We start from the raw sequence: 24,796 nt of genomic DNA, 5'->3' as shown, positions 1-24,796 counted from the left end.
GTTTAGAATGTTTCAAAAGGTGACGGATTTGTTACTATCTCATACCTGCCAAGTCTCCCGGATTACCCGGGAGACTCCCGGATTTTGAACGTTTCTCCCGGTTGTACGGGGTCATAGGAAAATCTCCCGGAAATCCAGTTTTGCCCCGCGTGTCCAGTGCATTGCGCGCCCCGTGCGTCATGGTGACGCGAGGTGGGACGTTTCGCGTACAGATGCGCTACACGCAATTTAAAAATTGATCCTAAATGTGCTATAGGTTATATCAGCCGTTAATATTTCGTAGATGATGCGTTTGTGTACACACAAATCTATCCGACAAGTTATCTAGCCTTCAAAATTTTGTGTCGCTACTGCTTTAAGTGGAGAGCCCAGCACTTGAAAGGGTAGCCGTTACCGATGTCTGTCGAGATAGCGCGTTCGCTCGCGACCATCCCTGTCTCAGCGTTGCCCCTTATGGTCCCTTGCCCGACGAAATAACTGGAAAGCAAGAGACGACAGGCCTCGCACGCGGAGCGATGTTATCGCGTGTGTCCTTCGTGCGGCGGTGACGGCCGGGTCGTTTCATCTCTGCTTCAACCACGTTCGTCCCTAGCGCTAGCGCGCTTTTACTCGCACGTGAAACAGACGATGCGTAAGCGATGTTATCGGTTTGGACTCTGTACAGATCAGCGGCGACCGCAAAATCCCGCTGACAGTGTCCATATAATTGCTATTGCAGTACCCCCCCCCCCCCGTTGAGTAGATCTCCCGGATTCTGTTTCTCCAAACTTGGCAGGTATGCTATCTCGTTTATTGCTCCCCAGTAAGTGATTTCCTGTTTCGAGGACTTGCAAAAACTGCTTCCGGACCAAGGATTATTCCACAGACAACATGGCGCTCGCACGCAATGTTCATAGATAGTATAAACCAGAGGTCTCAATAACGTGGCCAGCGGTCCTCAAGCAGCCTGCAGACCTTTCGCTAGCAGCTTGGCCTGCATATGACTGTCTTCATCCCATATTTTTGTTAATTTTCTAAAAAATAGTATGGTTCATGAGCTACACAGACGAGACTGGTCTCATGCATTTTTCCGTTAGACACCTCATGCGGTCACCATGTGTTGAAACATAACCGTGGAACTAAAACTATATGGTATTTCAGCCATTTTAGAGATCAGTATTGATAAGTTTGTCGAATCCTGACGTCATATCCGTTTCAGGAAAGGCTTTCTTTCAAATGGCAATGTTAACTAACATTTCGTCCCCCCCCCCTTTCCCTTCCTGCTACAGTCTTCAATGTCTCAACTAGGCTTGTGCGAATATTCGAGCACTTCGAATATTCGAACGAATATTACAGTATTCGAATTCGCTTCGAAATGAATTTAAATTCTAGGAAATTTCGAAGCCGGCCGAACAGTCACCCCTGAGGAAAGGACCGAATTGGTCCCAAAACGTCGGGTCAGTTTTATAGCTTTTAAAGTTTAACTTTAGCAAAGTGGCTGGAGAGTTTATTATTTTTCGTATGAACATATACAAACAGCATGTAACCCCTGTAAAGGTGGTTTCACTGCAGTGGAGGTGTGCTGTACCGTGAATACACCTTTCCAGGAGAAATCCGCACTGCCGCGAAGCCCCACTTGAAGTTTAAATGAACATACAGTAAAACCTCGTTAATTCAAAGTCACTGGGGCTGTGAAAAATCTAATTAAGTGGGTTTTCGAATTAACCAAATATACAAAAAGTGGGATGCAAGAAACTTTGAATTACTGGAAGTAACCAGAGGTGGTCGTTTGCTGTTCCTGCTAGTTTGCGGCTACAAGGGTTGTGTCTTCCAGCAATACCTGGTCCCAATTTTGCCGCTAAACCGGGGAAACGGTGGGCCTCGCTGCTGCCAGCGCTAGAAAAAAAAAGAAAGAGGAAAAAAAAACTGTCTCGTGGTCAACTGAAATGCACGCCTGCGGAAAAGACTTGCTTCGCTGCAACACAGTGGTGACACGTGGGCAGCATGTCACTTGCTCCTCGCAGCATCAGCGCGTCATTATGCGACCATTCCCCCATTCTTTCTGGTAAAATAAAGAATTTAATAATGACCAGTGGGACGGAATTCGCGATGTGTTCTGGGTGGAAAAGATGGTCATTGAGTTTTCGAACTGTTTCGAAGTAGGCGTTGCAGGCAAGTACTCCGCCGGCAGTGCAAGTATGCAAATTGCTGGAACAACCACCATTCGGAGGTTCGCATACATTGCGAATTCCGTCAGACCGCCATTTATTAATTCCTCTTTTTTCCCCAGAAAGAATGGGTAAATCATGATGCGCTGACGTTGAGAGAAGCATGCGTCATGCTGCCCGTGTGTCACGCTGTGTTGCAGTGAAGCACGTCTTTTCCGCGGGCACACATTTCAGCTGACCACGAAACCGCCTTTTGTTCAATTTCTTCTTGCGCTGGCAGCAGCGAGGCTGGGAGCTTCACTTGTCACTCATTGTAGTCGCTATACTGCATGCCTTGTGGCTCCTAAGGGTCATCGTTTCTGCGTATTTGTGGCTAATCAGGATCGGGAATGGGCACATGGCACCCAAAGTTTTCGAATTAACCGGGCTGGTACTGACCACATATACAAACAGCATGTAACCCCTGTAAAGGTGGTTTCACTGCAGTGGAGGTGTGCTGTACCGTGAATACACCTTTCCAGGAGAAATCCGCACTGCCGCGAAGCCCCACTTCAAGTTTAAATGAAACCTCGTTAATTCAAAGTCACTGGGGCTGTGAAAAATCTAATTTAGTGGGTTTTCGAATTAACCAAATATACAAAAAGTGGGATGCAAGAAACTTTGAATTACTGGAAGTAACCAGAGGTGGTCGTTTGCTGTGCCTGCTAGTTTGCGGCTACAAGGGTTGTGTCTTCCAGCAATACCTGGTCCCAATTTTGCCACTAAACCGGGGAAACGGTGGGCCTCGCTGCTGCCAGTGCTAGAAAAAAAAAAGAAAGAGGGAAAAAAAACGGTCTCGTGGTCAACTGAAATGCACGCCTGCGGAAAAGGCTTGCTTCGCTGCAACACAGTGGTGACACGCGGGCAGCATGTCACTTGCTCCTCGCAGCGTCAGCGCGTCATTATGCGACCATTCCCCCATTCTTTCTGGTAAAATAAAGAATTTAATAATGACCAGTGGGACGGAATTCGCGATGTGTTCTGGGTGGAAAAGATGGTCATTGAGGTTTTCGAACTGTTTTCGAAGTAGGCTTTGCAGGCAAATACTCCGCCGGCAGTGCAAGTATGCAAATTGCCGGAACAACCACCATTCGGAGGTTCGCATACATTGCAAATTCCGTCAGACCACCATTTATTAATTTCTCTTTTTTCCCCAGAAAGAATGGGTGAATCATGATGCGCTGACGTTGAGAGAAGCATGCGTCATGCTGCCCGTGTGTCACCGCTGTGTTGCAGTGAAGCACGTCTTTTCCGCGGGCACACATTCAGCTGACCACGAGACCGCCTTTTGTTTAATTTCTTCTTGCGCTGGCAGCAGCGAGGCTGGGATGCTTCACTTGTCACTCATTAGTATCGCTATACTGCATTGCCTTGTGGCTCCTAAGGGTCATCGTTTCTGCGGATTTGTGGCTAAATCAGGATCGGGGAATGGGCACATGGCACCCAAAGTTTTCGAATTAACCGGGCTGGTACTGACCGCCACTTCAAATTATCCACTCAAATTTACATTGCGAAATATGGGGCCAAGGAAATCCTTCTAATTATGCGGGATTTTGAAATAGCAGAGTTCGAATTAATGAGGTTTTACTGTATTACCCTCGCATCAATTCATCATTTTTTAAGTTTAAAAGCTTGTTATACCGGCTTACATGCTCTAAGTATAGTAAATTTTAAAACGTAACATATTTTACAGGTTCATCGCTTGCATTCTAGCGAAAGTCAAATCCTGCTATTACTCAAAGTTGCTTCCACTTCTCTTTGAATCAAAAAGAATGACATATGCATATGGCTTGTTTCAACTTTAAAAATATTGCGCTGGTTAGTTGGGTCATGACAAATATGCTCACTTTTCTTTATATGTGATATAAACTATTCGAATTCGCTTCGAAATTCGCTTCGACCCAACCACTATTCGCTTCGAATTCGCTTGGACCTAAAATTTACTATTCGCACAAGCCTAGTCTCGACCCTTTAGGAGACTAACTTTCGGGACTGCGGCCCACTGGCTGAGGACTGTTTGAGACCCCTGCTATAAATGTCGCTCGCACATGCATGCCGATTAAGCCATGACGCCATACACGGTGGCCACTCAGCTTCTATTGTGCGGTGCTTAAAGTCTTGGGGTTCCTCAGGCCCCCCACCAGTGTTGACGAGAGATCTGAGTTGCCCTTTGCCAGGATGTAGAGTTGTGTGTTGGCAAAATGTGCAGGCTGTCATTTGTACCATGGACTGATGTTATAAAGTCTCTGCACACAAGAAATAGTGCACTATTTGCCAGGGTGTCGAACGGAAGGAAAACTAAAAACGAAAAACGAAAAAAACTATTTTTGGCCGCAACGAAAACGTAACCGAAACTTTATGTATTATTTCGTTCCGGAGTGAAACCGAAATTTTTAAAATCGTTTTTCGGTTCACGAGAAAACTTGGCAATCCGGAACAACGGAGGTCATGCAACGTGAGCAATTATGCATATCTCGGGGTACAGTATTAGCGTGTACCTCAGGCAGGAATTCCAAAGGAAAGATGTGTTGAAATTGTGCGAAAAACGAAAACAGTTGCAACCGGAGATGTTTGTATTAACGCAAGTGGACTTTTGCGCGCCTGTCACACAGGCCAGCGTGGAGAGGGCATTGTCGGCGCTGAAGTTTGTTACAGCAAAAGCTGTTATGAGATCACAACAGCCGATTTTGGCGCCATAATTGTCCGCCGCCGCCGGTGTCCATAAACGCCATCGCGTGAAGTAAGAAAAAATGAAATGAGAAACGAATTTCTAGGATCGGATGGGATTTTAACCGCGCCCTCTGCGTGGCAGTCGAGTATTCCTGTGCCACGCTGGTGCTTGTAACTACTTCGCAAAAATACTCTATACACGCGTCATGTCGGGCAAGGAATCGTGTTAACATATGTAATAAAGCGTGGCAGAAGAGTAAAATAACAACCTGGCAGCACACAGAGCGAATTGCGCAACGAGTCGGTTGTTGAATGCTCCCAACTCGTGACGAAGGGCTCAGCCATAAATCTTCATCGTCATCAGTAGAGACCGGATTTTAGGCAAATGCCTATTTTGTTCCTTGCGCTCCTATCGCGCCATTTTGATATATGAGCAAGAATTAGAGGTTAAGAAGGGCTTTTATAGTGTTTTTATAGTGCCTATAAATGCCTATTTTTGGCGTTCGTGCCTCAATGCTTACAAATGCCTATAAATGCCTATTTTCAAAATTTGCACTTATAAGAATGCTATTTAGCCTCAAGTTTCGCTCCCAGGTGCTGTTTGAGACCGTTATTCATGTTAGTGTGTAAGATTGACTGTTAGGAACTTGGGGTTCGACCTAGTCTTCTAGTTCAACCAATCAACAACCGCTCGCAGCAATGAAGCGGGACACGCCGGCGAGCATTCTCCGCCGCGCTGACATGGCCCGAGCCGTTGGCGAATGCGAAGAGCCGACAGCGGAAAGGAGAGTGAAGAGCAAAAAAAGAAAGAAAAATGTGATGTGCACGCAGGTTGATGTGCACGCAACCCCAGGCTGGTGTATTTTCCGAAGCCCTCCACTACAGCGTCTGTCATAATCATATCGGGGTTTTGGGATGTTAAACTCCAACAATTATTGTTCATATCGGGGTTTTGGGATGTTAAACCCCAACAATTATGTGCAACACTAGAGCAGTGGTTTGTGGTCGCCACTGTTTTCGACATCGCGCATGCACCCGGAAGGTCAAAAGCCTGTGGAATTTAATTGCCGTTTGACGTATAGTTTCTGTGCAGTGTGGTACCGTGGCGAAGTCTGCATAAATTAGGAGGTCAGAAAAGTTAGTCGGTGGCTTTCTGCTGCAGTGCCCTTTCTTTTCAAAAGTTAATTAGAGCGCAACCACACGACGCATTCACACACCCACACACCCACAACCCAGACATCAACCACGCACATGCCCTTTCTTTGTTGTTTCCATGTTCGTTACGTCGGCACCACAGGTCGGCGGATGTTAACCTTTCAACATTTGCAAATTTACACCCAAGTCGCACGCCTTGATAGTTGAAATCGCGCAGCGGCCTGTTGGTCATGTTTGGCGCACTACAGCCTTTCAAAAATGTTTTGGTTACAGTGTGGTACCGCTTATAGTGCGGATATTCGACTCTGGCAACTTGCGTTGTAAGCGGTCTGTTATGTAGTTGTATTTAGAGTGTTATTTCATAATACACGATTTTATTGATCCAGTATTCTGTTTGTTTGTGTAGAAAAAAAGAGCTGAAGAGTTAATTCCACAACTTCAAACTGCATGATGCCCATGCATTTGCATCATTGAGTGCTCCAGAGAGCATTTTCGCCATGAGATTTACAACAAATCGAGATACTTATCTCTTTATAAGAGCCCTGTAATATTTATTCATGTGTCTGAATGTAAATGCAACTTGCTTCTCTAGTGTACTCTTGAATGTGAACTCAAATGCTCCAGGCTGCTCCGAGATGCAAAATTACCTGCTCCAAAGTGCTCCAAAATGAAAGTTTTGCATCACTGCAATTAGAATACATATGATCCCTGTTTAAATTTGTCTTTTAATTCTTGAGCTGTATTTGTTACTACTGTGTCTTTGTAATACTAAATATTAATTGATTATTGTGGTGCAGGTTCAGCAAGCTCCCAGAGTCGTGCTCAAACAGCAGGGGCAGCAACAGTAACCACATCATCAGGCACAACTGGGACACGTGCATCCCCAGGGCCGTTCAGAGGCCTAGCCCCCTTAAGCTTCCCATTGGGCACAGCCCTTGGGGGTGCATTGGGCAGCTCATTTGATCCTTGCCTTCCATGCAATTCTTTCTGGACACACAGTCAGGGTGGCACAGGTCACCTGGTGGGCAGCGGAGGTAGTCCCAGCCAAGGTGCACGGACTGCACCACAGGGACCCACACAGGTAAAATCCTGATGTTGTTTGTTGTTGGGTATCATGGAGTCGGTGACAACTCCTGGCAACACTATGAGTGTGTAACTGCTATTGAGATCTGTTTAGTACAAGTTCTTTAAAGGGGGATACTGTTGCCCCGCCACGGTGGTCTAGTGGTTATGGCGCTCGACTGCTGACCCGAAGGTCGCGGGATCGGATCCCAGACGCGGCGGCTGCATTTCGATGGAGGCGAAAATGTTTGAGGCCCGTGTACTTAGATTTAGGTGGACGTTAAAGAACCCCAGGTGGTCAAAATTTCCGGAGCCCTCCACTACTGCGTCTCTCATAATCATATCGTGGTTTTGGGACGTTAAACCCCAGATATTATTATTATTATGTTCTTTGAAAACTTTTTAAAACTTTTTCTTAAAAAGGCCCTGCAACACTTTTTCAGCATGGTCAGAAAACTCTACCGATCGGTAGTTGAGGCTCCTGAGAACATGCGAGCCATACATTATAGCGCAGCATGCGGCCTGGAATTTACAATTAATTCTCAGTCAGCTAGAAATCGCTCCCTATTCTCTCAACAAATGATGCCATAAATCCAAATGACCGCACCATAAACCCAAATGACTGCACCATAAACCCAAAGTCCATTGCCATTGGCCGATTTAAGCATCGTGAGCTGCATAGTTACCGTGGCTGCCGTGGGATGCCGCCACGTGCATGCGCTCACGATTACACTGAGAATATACCGCTTGTTCGAAAGAAAAAAGAAGTCTGCTCAAAGTCATGACGTGCGCCGACGAGCAGGCATATCTGCTTACCCCCTTGTGATCCCCCCTCCCCCGCGTAGCTTTTAGCACGCTCGCTGGTTCGAAAGCAGAGAGAATTAAAGTGTGCGACAAATCCATGTAACTCCGCTCGTACTTGAGGCAATGAACACCTTTAACCCTTTGAGGGTCGAATTTTTTCGTGAAATCCAGTCCAAAAATGTGTAATTTTGTTATTGCTAAAATAAATTCTTTAAACGATACTATTTAAGAAAAAAACAGTCTAAAGTTTTTTTCGTGATCGTAAAGGGACACAAAAAATCATTTTTGTTGTTGTATACACATGGTTAATTTGTAGTAAAATCAAGCAAAATCCTAAATAAAAAAGACAGTTCTTTATAAATAAAAATGATGCATTGTATTAAACATAGCTCAGAGACATACAAAAATAAGCACACCAGAGTACTTTTCCGGTTAAAAATGTTCCTGCTCTAACACTAAAAACTCAGCGTGTGATAGTCTTTGAAGCATGGCTCGCCGCGCACGCTTTTCAGATGTTGCTCCTTGGTCGTCATCAGAGTCTGAACTCTTCAAAAAATCCTCGTCTCACAAACTGAAATACAGTGAATCAGATTCTGATTCGGCACTTGGGGAATAGTCCACATCGGAAGAATCACTGCTCGACTCATCGGCAGCAGAGCAACCGGCGCGCGCTTCCATAGCGTAAGCGAACACTGTGTCAGTGAGTGTACGGAACAAAACTCTATTGTTGTGCACCCGTCCGGAAAGCAAAACGAGTGAAAAAGCCACAGTAATCCTTCGTCTTATCGCCAACAAGACCTAGTTAGTTTTTCCGGGATTAGTTTTCCGAGATCTGGAAAGCATATGCATTGTCCAGTGGCATCAAACTCTTGTTAATTCGGTCAAATTTGGCTGCAACCTGGTTAATGCAGACGATCCTCGGAGCGCCAAGCGCCGCAAATATGCAATGCAAAGGAGCGACACCTGCATTCACGCACAGCCGAAACGAGGCAGCGCTATCCGCATCACCATCGTCGTCAGCACAAGCCGTGCGGTAATGACAGAAAATCCAGAACGCTTCATGCCTATTTGCATTTACCACTGCCTGTGACTCCGCGTTGGCCATGGGCCTTGAGAAAGGCATTGTTGCCATAAAAAATCGTGTTGTTAATGACGAAGGCTTCAGTGGCTGCGGTAAACTTGTTTCGTTTTCGTTTTTACTTGGCGTACACGAACTGCGTGGGCACTATCTGTAATCGTGTCAATAGCGACTGGGGTCAAAGCTATGGTATCATCCACAGCGGCTGCGACAAGCAGGAATTTCGTTTTCACTGCATGCCTTCAGAACTGTGTAGTTGCCATTTATGATTGTGCATCAGCGAGCCAGGTTTCTTCCGCAGGAAATGTGGTGCTCCACAGTTTCATTTTGACTGTGAGCGTAGGCCGCACGCATGCCTTCACAACTGTGTGGCCACTATGATCGCATTGTTAGCGACCACACTTTCGTGTACGGCTCATACTGCTATCAGTAGCTTCGTTTTGACTTCGTGCAATGTGCGCACAATGTCACAAAAGTCAATTATGATGGATGCTGAAGATGACTAGCTTCAGCTGTGGTCTGCATGCTGGCATAAAACTCACTGGCTACAGAGAACCTCATTGATATGTTTCTGAAAACACCGTGAAAAATGAAGGTACGATCTGGGAAAACATATGATCCGAATCCAGTAAAGATTGAGGCTGGCAAGCCCATACTGAAGTGCATGGGCAAAAAACACTCATTTCTCAAAAAACATTGAGGGTCTCTTCGATTTTCGAACTTCTGGCATCTTGCTGGCACCCAGAGGTCAGCAACCTAGTTCCGGTCCTTACAAGAAACGTCGTGGTCACGTGTGTTGAAATCTCAAGACAACCCGGATATTGCAAAATTGAACGCTGGAACAACCAGCGTAAATGTGAAGAAATGCTACCGCCATGGCAGCAAACAAAACAGCGCCGCGTGAGCGTTGGTTCTTTCTGCATTGCCACTTGGACATATGTTGCCACTTGGACATATGTTGCCACTTGGACATATGTGGCTAGGTTTCCTGAAGAGCTGAAGTGTGTGGGAATTGAGCGTGCCCTCTCCTTTGGCGCCTCTTTCCCCAGCTAGCGCGTGTGCTGGCCTCGCGCGACTCGAGCACCGGGAACCGCTGTTAATCGGCGATATGGCTACCGTGGCTACGCCGCCAGGCCTTTTTGCCTGGTGCAAGCCATGCATCGGTCTTCCCCACACGGCACCACGTGTCCGGACATGTCTAAACACTGCTTGCAGCTTACTGCGCTAGCCTACGTCACTGCGCTTCGCTGGTCCTCATTGGCTGCCAGTGGCAACCCCCTCTTCCATGAGCTCGCTTCTGTCTGGCGCGGGCTTGCCCGCGTGAGATGCTCTCAGGCCTGCACAAGAGGTTCACGCGCTGCTCTGGCAGGCGGCTTCTCGTTCGTGTGCTCGACTGCTGCCCTTTGTGTGATAGTCATAGCGCCACTGGCAAGCGTACTTGACCGGTCTTGCGGAGTTCCCTATATACAGCCTGCAAGCCCGTGACTGGCGTACTGTGCTGCATCTTGGGTTAATAAACCTGTCTTTGTTGTCAACCTGCCTCGAGTGCCTTTTCTGCGCCGTGACGGAGAGTCGACGAACCCGGCCGTAGCGTCTTTGTTCGCTGCGGCTGTGGAGAATGTCGCGTCCCTTCCCGGTCGCCTCGTAGGGTAAGCTTCGGGCAAAACCTAACTCCACAAGTGGTATTCTCAAGCATACGCAATTGGGATACGATCATGCGCGACTCGTCCCGTCCGTGAAAAAAAACTACTGCGCCACTAACGGCTGAACAAGCTCAACTCTGCGCACTATTGCGGTAAAGCACGATATGCGGAATCTCGTGAAGGTGACAAGCATCCCCGAAAGCGACAGCTGCTCGCGGTTATCACGTAATAAGTTACACACACGCGCTGATCACTTTGCGTTCTTTCTTTGTCTTAACTTCAGACATGCGGCGGTATGTTCGCCGCCACTCATAATCGCACCATCTCGCACGACAGAACGGACTTTAAAAGGTAACGCCAGGCGTAATGGCAACCGAAGGTGAGGTCCCCAAGCGCCCTCATTGCGATCTGTCGAGTCCTCACAAAGATGGCGACGAGCACGCATAGTCTCTTTTTGGCGTCTGATAGCCAGAAACCTTCGGGATATCTTTCAGAACAAAAAATTTGTCCTGGCAGGTTCTGGCTACCCGTGGGTAGGGAGAATTGTCCAGCCAGAGGAAAACGAACGGTGACTGGAAGTGCGCCGTGCGATGGGCAGAGCAACCCAAAAATGAACGCATTCTGGGAGAAAAGTGTGGAGGAAATGTCGTCTTATCGGCCATATACACTGCGCACAATGGCGGCGTTGCTATGGTTACGTGGTGCGGCATGTTGTGTAGCGGCGGTAGCGGCAGCGGCATGTGCGTTTCCTTAGGTCTTCGACTGAACCGTGGCGGACTCAAGGAATGACAGCCTCCATTCTTTCTGTGTGAAGATTTTGACTGCCAGCGTGGCCGCCTTCTTTCGGGTCGGTGTGTGGTTGACAGAGAGCTTAGGCAATGGCTGAGGGGGTGATCGAGAAATTCGGAGAAGCCACAGAGGGGACGATCAAGCAAAGCAGAGAAGGCGCGGAGGAGGGAAATGAGGCACTGCGGAGAAGCCGCCGTCACTGCGCAACAGCAGTCTACCACTTAGTGCTTCACACGTACAGGAGAGGGCTCTTTTTCCTCACCTGAATGAGAGTTTCTGGCTGCAGAAAGTATCATACGACAGCAGTTTTCCGCGGTGCTGAACGTTGCTGCCGAATAATCGTATTTTCCGGGAACCTATTAACCGGAACGTATTACACATAGCTCTATTGGATTAGTTCTTCTTTTCGCGATTGTGAGCATAGGAGCCGGGAAATCATACTAGGCGGGAACGTGTCGAGATCCTACTGTACATCGTGATGGATGAATGAATGATCAGTTGCTGGCCATTTTGCTGCTGAAAAAATCATCATGTGTGAGTGGTGGTGTTGGTAGGTTGCAGAGAATGGTTCAGGTTAATCCATCATTGAACACAGGGGTCTTGAACCACGATTACATTGTGAACGAAATTGTGAATAACGAAAATTGGAGCTTTTACACTGCTCTAGTGCGAAATAAGTACAGGATTTACATATTCATCAATAAAATGAAAGTATTGATGTAATAGACATTTGTTCATTGTTTTCTTGATACTTTCGATAATTCGCCATTTGGTTAAATCTGAATTAGCGAGCTTTTACTGTACTTTTGATAATTTGGAATTCGGTCGGTTAATTTGGACATTTTTTCCGGTCCCGCGAAATCCAAATTAACGAGTTTTACTGTATATATCTGTAAGTTGTCATAAGGTTTGATCAGCAGAGTCACGAGCACAGTTGCTGTTAATAAGGCAGAATTTTGGAGCTGCACATGGACAGATTGGATACATGAAATTTGTACAGATAGAAATTCTACCTCCAAACTCAACAGCGATCTTCGAGCTGATGGACCAAGTCTTGATCTGCATGTTAAAGCTTTTGTACAGGTCTTGCATGCAAAGGTTCATGATGCTGTAATTGAACAGCAGCCTAAGTTCAAAGTTAAAAGGCCTCAGGTCTGCTTTTCAGCACACCTTCACATGCAAGGAGGACAGTGACACAGGTCATGCTTCACAACCTCATGTGGACTTCACCATCACTATTGTCACCATCACATAAAAGAATTTATCCCTTGACCCTTTGAGGATTGAATTTTTTTGCAAAATGCACTCCAAGAATGTGTATTTTTTTATTACTGAATTAAATTCTTCAGACGATTCTATTTAAGAAATAAGTTGTCTAAAATTTTTTTGCATCACCATAAAGTGACAAAAAAATCATTTTTGTTAGTTTATTCGTGAGTAACATCAAGCAAAATCCTAAAAAAAACACTTATACGATTCTTTGTAAATAAAAATTATGCGTTGTATTAAGCATAGCTCACAGACATACAAAAATAAGTGCACTGGAGTTACTTTCCCGGTAAAAAAATGTTCTTGCTGTAACACTAAAAAGTTTTCAGCGTGTGGTAGTCGAGATGTCACTCCTTCATCATCCGAGTCTGAACACATAAGTAAATCCTCGTCTGATGAATCCAATGAATCAGATTCTGATTCGGCACTTGGGGAATAGTCCACATCGGAAGAATCTCCGCTCGAATCACTAACAGCAGAGCAACCGGCATGCACTTCGATAGCGTAAGCGAACTGCGTGACTGAGCGCACGGAAGAAAACTGTATGGTTGTGCACCCGTCCAGAAAGCAAAATGAGTGAAAAAGCTGTAATAAACCTTCATCTCATTGCTAACGAGATAAAGTTAGTTTTTCAGAGTCCCCAAAACAGGAAACGCAACCATGGCGGCATCGTTTGTGCTATTTAGCGCCGCACGGAAACAGATGTAATTGCGTCGCGGGGAGCAATAAACAAAAGAGTAACAAGCGGTCACCCTTTGAGAAATTAGAAGCCAGACAGCCATCAGCTTTGCGGGTGCGAGAAGCGATAACCACCTGAAGGACGAAACCGAAACCAGCTACACCGCACGCACACCCTTGGATGCGCAAGAGGAAGCCGGCGCACCGCTTTGAAAACAAAAAAAAAACAAACGGACAGACATCGGCACATGAAAAAAGTTCTATGTACTATTCCTGAAGTGTGAAAGCACATGCCAAGCAAGAGAAATGATTGAAAAAGCACGTGTTTTAAACATACAGGCAGTGACGTACATGTACCGCGTAAACCCTTTGGTGCCTGTTAGGTGATGCCGTACACGTACAGAATAAACCCTCAAAAGGTTAAGTGTCATCTCAAAGATTACTTAGAAATGATCGAAAAAGGCGCGTGTTTAAACATACAGGCAGTGACGTACATGTACTGCGTAAACCCTTTGGTGCCTGTTAGGTGATGCCGTACACGTACAGAATAAACCCTCAAAAGGTTAAGTGTCATCTCAAAGATTACTTAGAAATGATCGAAAAAGGCGCGTGTTTAAACATACAGGCAGTGACGTACATGTACCGCGTAAACCCTTTGGTGCCTGTTAGGTGATGCCGTACACGTACAGAATAAACCCTCAAAAGGTTAAGTGTCATCTCAAAGATTACTTAGAAATGATCGAAAAAGGCACGTGTTTAAACATACAGGCAGTGACGTACATGTACCGCGTAAACCCTTTGGTGCCTGTTAGGTGATGCCGTACACGTACAGAATAAACCCTCAAAAGGTTAAGTGTCATCTCAAAGATTACTTAGAAATGATCGAAAAAGGCGCGTGTTTAAACATACAGGGAGTGACGTACATATACCGCGTAAACCCTTTGGTGCCTGTTAGGTGATGCCGTACACGTACAGAATAAACCCTCAAAAGGTTAAGTGTCATCTCAAAGATTACTTAGAAATGATCGAAAAAGGCGCGTGTTTAAACATACAGGCAGTGACGTACATGTACCGCGTAAACCCTTTGGTGCCTGTTAGGTGATGCTGTACATGTACGGCATAAACCCTCAAAGGGTGATGTGTCGTCTCATAAAGGTTACTTCCCAATTTTTTCTTGAAATAAGTCGCTATGAAGAATTTAAATCTGCAGTAAAAAAGTTTGACCCTAATTCAAATCTTGAAAAAACGTGATTTCACTAACATACTGTATGCACAGTCCAAGGCAGACCTGCCTTCAGTAAGGCTGACACCCTGTAAATTTGCAGTTGGAAGTTCGCATGTAGTTAAACAGAGTTCCGGTAGATATTGAACGTATCCATGAGAGCCTGCGCAAGCAGCAAAATGCTTGACAAGTGTAGTGGCAGGCCTTGAGAGCTATTTATTTCGTGGCTTTGGCCATTTGACCGCTTGTATAAGTGTTGTGGCAGGCCTTGAGAACTATTTCTTTGGTGGCTTTGGCCATTTGACCGCTTGTGCAAAGTAAAAAAGCATAAATTCATTTTTTTGGACTATATTTCGCAGTCCCTATAGAGTCTGAAAAATTGGACGTGACTGTATTGTACTGGATGCTGCCACCGAAATGCCAGGAGATAATTGAATCAACACTGTTTTTTTTTCGTAAACTGCCGGAATGCCATCAAAGATTGCGAGATAAAGGAAAACTAGGAACCATTCTTGGAAGTGCATGCATTTTTTTTTCACAAGTTACATGTACATCACATCTTACCTGGTCCCGTCAATAGAAGAGCTACAGTGGAATCTACTTGAATTGTGTCATGGGTGCCTTTGTAATTGGACGTCATAGCAAGCAACTTTGTCTTAATTGAATGTATGCACGCTTTAAGTGTACATAGAATATAAAGTTTGCAGTCGTGTAGTATTACATGTAGAATAGCAAATGAATAATTAAATATGGAGAAGTCCTGGATGCCTAATTCGCTGACTGGTGTTGCTGAAGGCAACAACAGTTCTGGCCTGTTATTTTACATTGTTTTACTGTCACTTTTTCATTGTTTGTCACAGTCAGTGGCTGGTTACCCTTGACTCCTTGAAACTCGCTCTGCCTCTTTACTGCCTCTTGCTGCAATAATCCTACCCGTCACGGTGGTCTAGTGGTTATGGTGCTCGACTGCTAACCCGCAGGTCGCGGGATCAAATCCCGGCCATGGCGGCCGCATTTTCAATGGAGGCGAAAGTGCTTGAGGCCTGTGTACTTGAATTTAGGTGCACGTTAGAAGAACCCCAGGTGGTCGAAATTTCCGGAGCCCTCCACTACGGCGTCTCATAATCATACCGTGGTTTTCGGACGTTAAACCCCAACAATTATATTATTACTGCGATAATCCTGACAGCATCCTTCATTGGGGCTAATGACCATACCCTCTTAACCATATCATGGCCACACTGGAATGTGGGCACTGTGTTCAATCCCTGCATTTTATCCCCTCTGCTGCAATGGATGGAGGTGTGCAAAAGGCCACTCCTAGGCCTAGTGTAGGAATTGACCACTCATCTGCATGCTGTGATGTGTTGCTTCATTTATATTGCTTTATGTTGACTTACAGGCACCACAACCTGGTAATCAACATGATGATCAGCTACATCAGATGTTGAATGGTCTGATGACTGCCCTCCTACACCAGCCTCACCTTGTGCTGCAACGTGAGTTAAGAGACATTTATATATTGAAGCTTTTCTGCAGGGCTTCACAAAATGTGCATCAAGTACAGTGAAACCTCATTAATACATACCTGCCGGGAACGCGGCGTAACTGCGCACTAAACGGTAGTATGCATTAACCACCAAGTACAAATTTGCATCTCGTAACGAGGGCCATTGCCGCCAACTGAGAAATAAATACAGTGCCACAGCAAATATTGCCTATAGTACCCTCGCATGACTGTCCAGTGGCATGCGGTGGCAACGCCAAGGAGCATTTTGAAACTATTACATGGTACGGGATACATAGCGACCGATGTATCGGCTTTCTGCGATACGTGTGTACGTGCCTGTACTCGTGATCTGCTACTAAGCAAAAATTGATTGTTTCAGTGAAACGAGGTACGGCCACGTGGAGCCGATAGTCTCCTGGCTAGTTGCGTGCGGCGCGTAGCCTACTTGGCTCACGCAGTTGGCTTGCACCGTATGCGCACATGTGCCGTGGAAGTGTTTTTTGTACCCACTCCACCCACAGATGCGGCGAGTAGCTTATTGGCTTAACTTGGCGATGACGAGCTTCCTGTAAGCAATGTGCACTTCGCGATGCTCTAGCCATCCGTGCTCAAGCGGTCCTGGCTGCGGATGGAGGCGCGTTTGGGTAATAAAAGCGTGCAATATGGTTACAACAGCGCTACGCTTGCTGTAGTGTACGCATGCAGCGAGGTTGCTTGGCGCTGCGACCTGCAACGCTCAACTCCGCAACAACGAGCTGCTTTCATTTCTAGAAAGCAGTGAGTGCTTGAACATGGTCCCACACAACAAGGCGGCAGCGACCGTGGCGGCCTAGCGCGTTTAGGTTGTCGCCTATTAAAATAAAAGCCTGCAGTGGGCTTAAAGTAACGCTACTTCACACACATGCTTGAGAAGGTAGCTGAAGGTACTTCTTGCGAGAAGGTTGTCGGCAATAGGTCATACTGGCACGTTCGTCGGTGGCGCCACTTTGCCTTTGTTCTTTCCCGATGCTTACCTGCAAAGGCACCGCTGCAATCGCACGGAAGTCGCAACCATTAATTGACCGATCTCTGCACTTCTCAAAAAGACTGAAAACCTTTTGGGGCACACTATGGCATCGGCAAGTAGAGCGGCGCAGTACACTTTCGTGGCACAAAAAGTTATCACGGTATGCACTAACCGGTAGACATAGGGCGAACCACTATGGCTTAAGCGGTCAACGAATGCATTAGGCTCTATGACACTCGGTCGGGGATTTGTCGCAACTGCGTTTTAACTGTTAGTACGTTTAAGCGGGCATGTATTAACGAGGTTTCACTGTACAAAAGAAATGTAGATTTTTTTAGGCAGATTAAACCAACTCTGAAGGGGTGTCTGCAGGTGTGTTGTGTATTAAATTATAGTCAACTTCTAGTCATTACCTTGGTGGTTTCTGTCAATACAAGCATTGTGGAACTACCTCTGAACAAACGTTTTTATTGTTTGTGAATCGTAATCTCTTGCACAGTACTTGCTTGAAGTCTTTCATTTAATTAAATATATGCATCTCGAAAGAAGCCCAGGTAACAGCTTAGTTGCCTACCTGAGCAGAGGTATCTTCAAGCCTTGCACATGATGTATTGCAACCCCATACCTGCCAAGCTTTGCAATTTTATTGTAACATGTCAGATTTTCAATGTGACAGTGGTGTGATTGCTTCAACTGTGCTAGGAGGTTAACCCCCCACCCATCTGCGTCTAAAAAAGATGCAAGCACTTTGTCTCCCACGACTGTACTACACACATTTTGTGTGGTAATGGCTCCACGCGACTTGTCCGGCATGGATGTGTGATCTCCTAAGTTTTATGACGTGGCACCGCACTGGAAATGCTTGGTGGCCACTAGCTCTGTGCTGAACAAAGGACAATATTGAGTGAGGATGCTGGTGATCAGTACCAAACAAGATGCTGGATTTTCATTGTGCGAAAACCTCCAGTAATCATCTGTGAGGCTGTGCACAATGTATATGCAAATCTCGCGTAATCACTTTTAGCCTGTTACAGCCTAAGAAAACATTAAAACTTCGCCCACTGCTGTCACTGTTGCACACAGGGAGAATTCGCATAGGTGCCCTCATGCAATTGCATTTATTTCATTACGTGACTTCAACCACCTCTCTTGTAGTATTTCAGGTAGATGACTTTCCCATATGAACACTATGTTCATGTCGCTAGTTTTCAGTCGAAAGCTTGAACTTCCTGGCAAATTTTCATGAAAGGTAATGATATCACTCCTGAGCCAAATGTAATATTTTAACGCGATAGCATTAGCTCATATCGTAGAAGTTACGGTGTTGGCGTCGTTGGTTGTGAGCAAAAAATCAGCATTGTCCGTGACCAAAAAATCGAGAAAGATGCAAATAAAATAAGCAATAAAAATCTTCTATTCTAGTGACAATCTAACCCGGGCCGTCTGCGAGGCAAGCAGGTGTTCTACCTCACAACCACACCGTTGCTTGAAACTGCTTTGAAAAAAAAAAAAAAAAAACACTACAGTATAACCTCATTACAACAGACCTTCATAGTGAAGGTTTGTTGGGTCTGTTGTAAAGGGAGTATGTAAAATCCAAGTACTGTTACAACAGACTTTTATGTAAACACTGAATGGATCTGTTATAACCGGAGAGAATTACAAGGCACAAACATGGTCAAAGAATGGATTTATTCTTAACGAGGGACCAGCCCTTTTTCTTCACTGAAAACTACGAAGTGCTGTAAAATTTTTTTTGCGTCTGCCGACTTGGCGCAAATTGTGCAAATAGCAAAAAAAAAAAGAAAAACAGCGTTTTTCGAAATTGTAGCTCGCCAATGGTCGCAACCGGGCGCCATCCTTTTGAGCTCGTCGTAAAGAGCATTTCTCCTTGTTCAAGTTCTCAGTTTCATCTAGCTCCTCCATTCCATAACAAGCGTACAAAATGCACATGTTTGAAGTTCAATTCGAGGCCTCCGATTGGCTGCTTCTGCCGTGTTGCTCCAGCACCTGCCAGCACGCCTCGCCATTGGTCTGATGCCCGCTTCGGGAGTGTCGTCTGATGTTTGTGCATCGAGAGGTCATGGCTGTCAAAAATTGCGCTACTTAGTGACGCGTTCGCACTCATTCTGTGTTCACGGGTCAATGATAATTTAGAATATAATTACGCTTTAGTTTGGCAGCTGCAAGCGGAAGCACAATAATCAGATTGCAATAGCGCGCTGCACTCTTCGCGAACATCGCAGACATGCGACTGTAATAGAGTTGACTCGTTGGACGCGCTGTTAGAGGTTCCACTTATCAGCACTTAGGAGCTTATGACGAAGACCACCGCGGGACAACTCTTTGTACTTGCGATCGAGCATGACATACTTTGAAACATCGGGCACCGCGGCCACGCACATCACAACAGAGCTTTCTACTCGATGTCGTGGCTAGGCCTAACTCCGCTCACGGTGCCGATGTACGAGATGAATCAGAACTTTGCGGGCAAGATTATCGCGCTAGCAGACATGCGAAAGTGAAGAAGCAGCAATGTCCTTCGTCGCAAGCAACGAATTCCGCTGGCTCCTCAGATCTGCGGATGGGCATCTTGCGCATCAGCAGTGGACAGAGCGGACCCCCCCCAGCCAAGCTCGCTGCACAGCGACCGTTGCTCGGAGAAGCAGTGCCAGCAGCTAGCAATTTCATGAGTCAGCGTCCCACAACGCAACACCTAAGCACGCTGCGCGTCAGTTTTTTGTCGCTACAGCTAAGCATAGCTGATGATTGACAGACCGGAGATAGGCGGCCTTCGTTCCTAAATCGGTACGTCGATATCCGCGGCACGCTGTTCTTGTCCCGAAAGTATGCTAAGCGATGTTTGAAGTCTGAAGTTATTGAGTTTGGGATGTCCGTGGTGGAAAAGTCCGCTCTAAAGGAGTCCTGACCACCGTGCTGGCCTGACATTTCAGTTCAATTATATCCGAATGTCCGTTGTACCAGAATTCGTTGTAAACGAAGCTCAATCAATGGAACAAATACGGAGGTCGGCATAACGCCGCAAATTGGTATGTAATATCCGAATGTCTGTTGTAAACAGATCCGTTGTAACGAGGTTACACTGTATATGAATGTGATGTAGTGGGAGGAGCCTCCTTAACGCATGTAATATTGCATGGCAGAAGCATAGAATCGTGCCAGGCGTCAAAACATGTGAATTGCGGAACAGGTAGGTGTTTTATAGGCCCACCCATTACGAAGTGCTGACATATTTAATCATCATCAGGTGCAAAAGCATCAACAAAGTAAGCAACTGCGTAGGTTCGCGTGTTGCCTTACTGAATGCGTAGTGGGCCCTTCGCTGATTTGCAAAAGGAAGAACTATGGTGTAGTGGGCACTTAACAGCTGTACTTGCAGTAGGCATTCTAGGAGAGTTTGAAACAGCCAGTGTTACGCGCACAGGCGTTTGTTTCCTTGCGGCACAGTTGAGGCATGCACCAAGAACCTGAAACAAGGCTAGCAGTTGAGAAGGCGATGCGCATGGGACCCGATTACACTATCTCATTCTGCTCTTGAAGGAGAAGCCCAAGCGTCCTCCAAGTTTTGCTTTAACTCTCCAGGCTTCATGTTGTGGTTGTTCAAGTTTGAATTGAACAGAAGCTAGATTGTTTAAAGAAAGCACAACAAACTTTTAATTCCTAATATGCGTAGTATTTACATTAGCAGTGAAAAAGTACTCGTGGTTAGAACAGAAACCACCTAGCTCGATTCCTTTGCACTAGATGAATGGCAGACGTGCTGCCGTTCTGGAGGCAGAGCTTGTATTTTTCCTTAGGTTGTAACCGACTGCTGTAGGCAGGTACAGCCTGCTGTAGTCGGCAGTCTGGCATTGTGTATGTAAGAGGCCACCATTAGTTACTGTTCGTATTACACTTGACAGCTACTGTTCATCCGTGGGCACTTGCCAACTCATTTATGATGGTAGTGTACCGCAACTCGTTTAAAAAATAGAAATATGGACTGTGTGTACACTACAGCATGGCAAATTCCATGCTATGAACTATACCTGACTGCTCACCTTATCCGTCGAAAACGGTTTGTTTTATCTGATGTCCATAATATATCTGAAATTGCAGCTATGATTGATGAAGAGGCAAATTTCTTAGTCGCCGAGTAGAAGTACAATAGACTCCTGTTAAGATGAACTCGGAGGGACCGTGGTCATTTCTTCGTCTTATCAGTAGTTAAGCTGATCAGAAATGCCCCCCCCCCCCCCAAAAAAAGAACATTCTAATACTATGCCAAGTGCATCCAAATATGTTGTTTGAAAACACTGAATGGAGTAGACTTAAAAGGGGGGGAAATGACAAAAAAAAAAGTGCTTATTTGGCTCAACTTGACAAAAAGTATGCCTTCCAGTATCGTATTTACATGAATTTAACGTGCACCTGATTTCACGGGATTCAAAGTAAAAATGCACGAGTGTATTGCTACCACACTTTACCGATAAAACTGTGACACGCTCCTATGTTGACATTAGAAGAAAAAAAGAGAGAGACAAGCACAATTTGCCATCAAAAAATGGAAAATTTATTCTCCTGGCAGTTCATTTTCTTCTGTGATCCTGTTTTGCTGGCTCTAAGATCACTTCTGGTACGCCTTGATCACGAGCTGTTACCTTGACAAAGTGAATATACACCGAGTTGCTTAACGAAGTCTGCAAGCTTTTCTTCAAAGTGCAAACATTTTTCCTTTTCTTGGCCTGTAGTAACTTTTCCTGATCGACATGCAGCTGAAGATTCCCTTCACACTACTCACGGTCGCAAACCTCGGACACACGAAGGACACAACGCAGCTATATTCAGCGTGTAAAATAACCTTCCTTTCTTGTGCGCTTCTATAATGAAAATGGCTGATCACAATTGGTACTTCACTGGGAACAGATGCAATGCACACAGGTCCTATGCGAACCAACGTGAACAGACTACAAAATGTGCTCGTTGTCATTGTGTGATGGCGACATCAATGCATCTGATCCCTCTGGCGGGAGTGCTACTGCCCCAAACGTGGTTTTGGTTTCGCACTCTGTTCTAACGAACGGGCAATTTTTGTTCCCGTTGTTGCTTTCGTTCCGCTTTTTTTTCCCCTCTGCGTTTGTTTGCCTCTGTCCATAGTGAATGAGATGGCCCTGTAGGGGCTCTAAGCTCATGTTCATACGTTCTCCTATGTACTCCAGACAGGGAACAGAAGAACATGCGGAGAATACAAAAGGATGCAATAACTTGGGGGTCCCAGTAGTAATGCCCCCAACTGTGTTTATTGCTTTCTTTGCGCTTGAAGCCAGTTAGATTCCCAGTCATACTCGCTTGTTTAAACCAATCAGCACCACCATGCCTGCATGTGTCCTCCATAATTGAAAGTTCACTGCACTCGCTTCAGACTGGAAGGTCATTGCTCTTGATGAGGAACTCGTGATGATACACAGACAAGCTACTTCTTTTTATTTTTCGACCTACTATGAGCATTGATTGTAATGTAGCGCAGGATGTACAGCTGCCACTTTAGGCACTGTTTGCTGTAAACGGTTTCTTCACGCAAATGGTGAGCCAGCTGTACAAACAGGTATTTTATTTTTGGCAAAAGAAAATAAAATGCCAATTGCACTGTAGAATGTTCTTTGATGTACCGGTTGCAACACTATGCCTAAATGCTCGTGTAGCCTGCTGTCAGCATGAAGCAGTGCCTCTCGTACACATTTAAACGCTTGTCGCATGTTTGGCACGAAACCGACATAGTGCTGTGGCAAACCAGTGTGCATAGAAACTGAGCCTTGTGGAACATGGCTCAGTATTGTGCCTTAACATGCCATGAGCCACAAAAAATGTGGTAACGTACTCACGTGTTCATTATAAAACGCTTTTTAAATTAAACAGCCACTTTTGTCACCAATCAGCAATAAGTGACAGACAAGCGGTTCTTAATAGCCACTGCAGTGTGGTGTTCTCGCTGCTCACAGACTAATGAAGTGCTGATGCGGCATTTGATTTCTTTGTGAAATCAAGAATGTAATGTTAATTTTCTTCTCTAAGAGAACTGGTTGTTGGCCTTGTTGGTACTTGCTGTATGACTTAAGACCTTATGTTAAATTAGCAGCACTATCTAGTAGGCGCCATTGCAATGGCTGGCACCATCTTGGTTATGTCCGGTGGAGCAGACTACGTTGCACGACTAAAGTACGCACTCAAAGAATGTGTGTTTATGTACCTTGCGAATGCGGCAGGAAAACACGTGTTGTTCTTTTTTGATTATAATTTTACTGGTTGAGATGGTGCACTAGTATTCTCCCCTTTGCACTCAACGTGAAGTGATTAATAGCGAAGGGAACTTGGTATGTGCCAAATCTTTGTTGACATTCGGATTGAGCCAGAGAGATAATAAGCTTAGCAAGGGCTGTCGGGCGAGATTCAAACACTTAGCGCTTAGTGATGCGAACCAATATTTAGCATTGGGTTCAGTCAATATGCTCCCTCGCATGTGGCGCGCGTTTGCTGTGGGAAGCGTCTTGAGACCCCTTTTCAAGACGCGGCTTCAAAGCGAGCAAGAAACTGAGCGCGAAGTGAATGCCCGTGTTAGAACGTTTCTTTTTTATGCCTTTTAGTCACAGAAGACTTCCTGTTTAAACTAGAGGACAAAGAAATAAATTAAAAAGGCACATTTTTATTCTCGGTGACAGCAGAGACGCAGGCCAATTGGAACTGAAGCTCGAATTGGCGGAAACGTATCACATGGCCATCCACCGCTGATTTTGCGCCAGTTCTGAGTTACTCCTGTGTTTATGCTCTACTCAGCTGATCTGCTCTTTCTCCTGAGAGTTCATTGCAATCAGCGGGTGGTTTCTTTTGTGACCAACACGTGTTGTGAGCAACATTCACTTCTCGAAATCTGCGAGAAATTGAAGACAATTGGATGTAATTGTCACAAGACAGCATCGTGTTGAAGAGGAAGGCCCTTTAATTTTTTTTACCATGGAAATAAATAGCATGTTGTGAAATCTTCGAACTCATTCTTCTCATTTTGCACTTTTGGAGAGAATGAGCACGTTAGGAAAACCATGATCTCCAAACTGCTTTGGCAATAGCTGCTTATAAAGTTGTTTCTAGACTGAAATTTTGTCAGGAGCAAGATAAGGTGCTTTTGTGATCCCTTAAAGGGGCACTGACACAAAATTTTCGGCCGAGATAGCCTGCGGGATCGATTCCTGTGAACATGCGTATATCATCTGCAAAATATCAACAGCGAATATAGCTTGGAAGGTATTTTAAATGAATTTTGAAGTTTGCGTGAGTAATCGACATCCTCACTCTATTGACACTCTCAAAGGGGACCCTGGGGACCCGCTGCTTCCGTCACGTGACCACGCTGCAACAAGTTACGATGACATCGTAGCCGTTTTTTGCCGCGTTTGCTCCAGCAGCCTACTTCCCGGCGGCTGCTCGCGAACCGTGCGGAAGTGCGTTACAGTTCTGTATGCTGACGTGATCGAGTGCTGCACCCACTAGGTGGATATAGTTGCACCCGGAGGCTTGTCGTTTTTGAACCTGAAACTGACACTGGTCGGCAGTGAGGAGCCTGTAATTATCTGTCACGTGCTGCAGCAAACGATGTGCCGTGTTATGACTAACAGGCCCCCCGGCAACAAATTGCAGCAAAAAAACACGAGGCCAAAATTTTTGTGTCAGTA

General features: G+C 45.6%; 1 protein-coding gene across 2 annotated transcripts in view; it reads left to right on the top strand.

Moving 5' to 3' along the window:
* The window catches only part of LOC119402067 (large proline-rich protein BAG6), a 170,261-nt gene that overhangs the window by 75,254 nt on the left and 70,211 nt on the right, over positions 1-24,796 (top strand). For both annotated transcript variants that reach the window (XM_037669174.2, XM_037669158.2), the window contains exons 15-16: positions 6,809-7,092; positions 15,959-16,055. In XM_037669174.2, the coding sequence (XP_037525102.1) occupies positions 6,809-7,092; positions 15,959-16,055 (381 nt within the window). The remainder of the gene's footprint in view (positions 1-6,808; positions 7,093-15,958; positions 16,056-24,796) is intronic.

Source organism: Rhipicephalus sanguineus, chromosome 1 (assembly GCF_013339695.2).
Source record: "Rhipicephalus sanguineus isolate Rsan-2018 chromosome 1, BIME_Rsan_1.4, whole genome shotgun sequence".
NCBI classification, from domain to species: domain Eukaryota; kingdom Metazoa; phylum Arthropoda; class Arachnida; order Ixodida; family Ixodidae; genus Rhipicephalus; species Rhipicephalus sanguineus.
The sequence above is the reverse complement of the archived record's forward strand: the minus strand, read 5'-3'. Positions and strand labels throughout refer to the sequence as shown.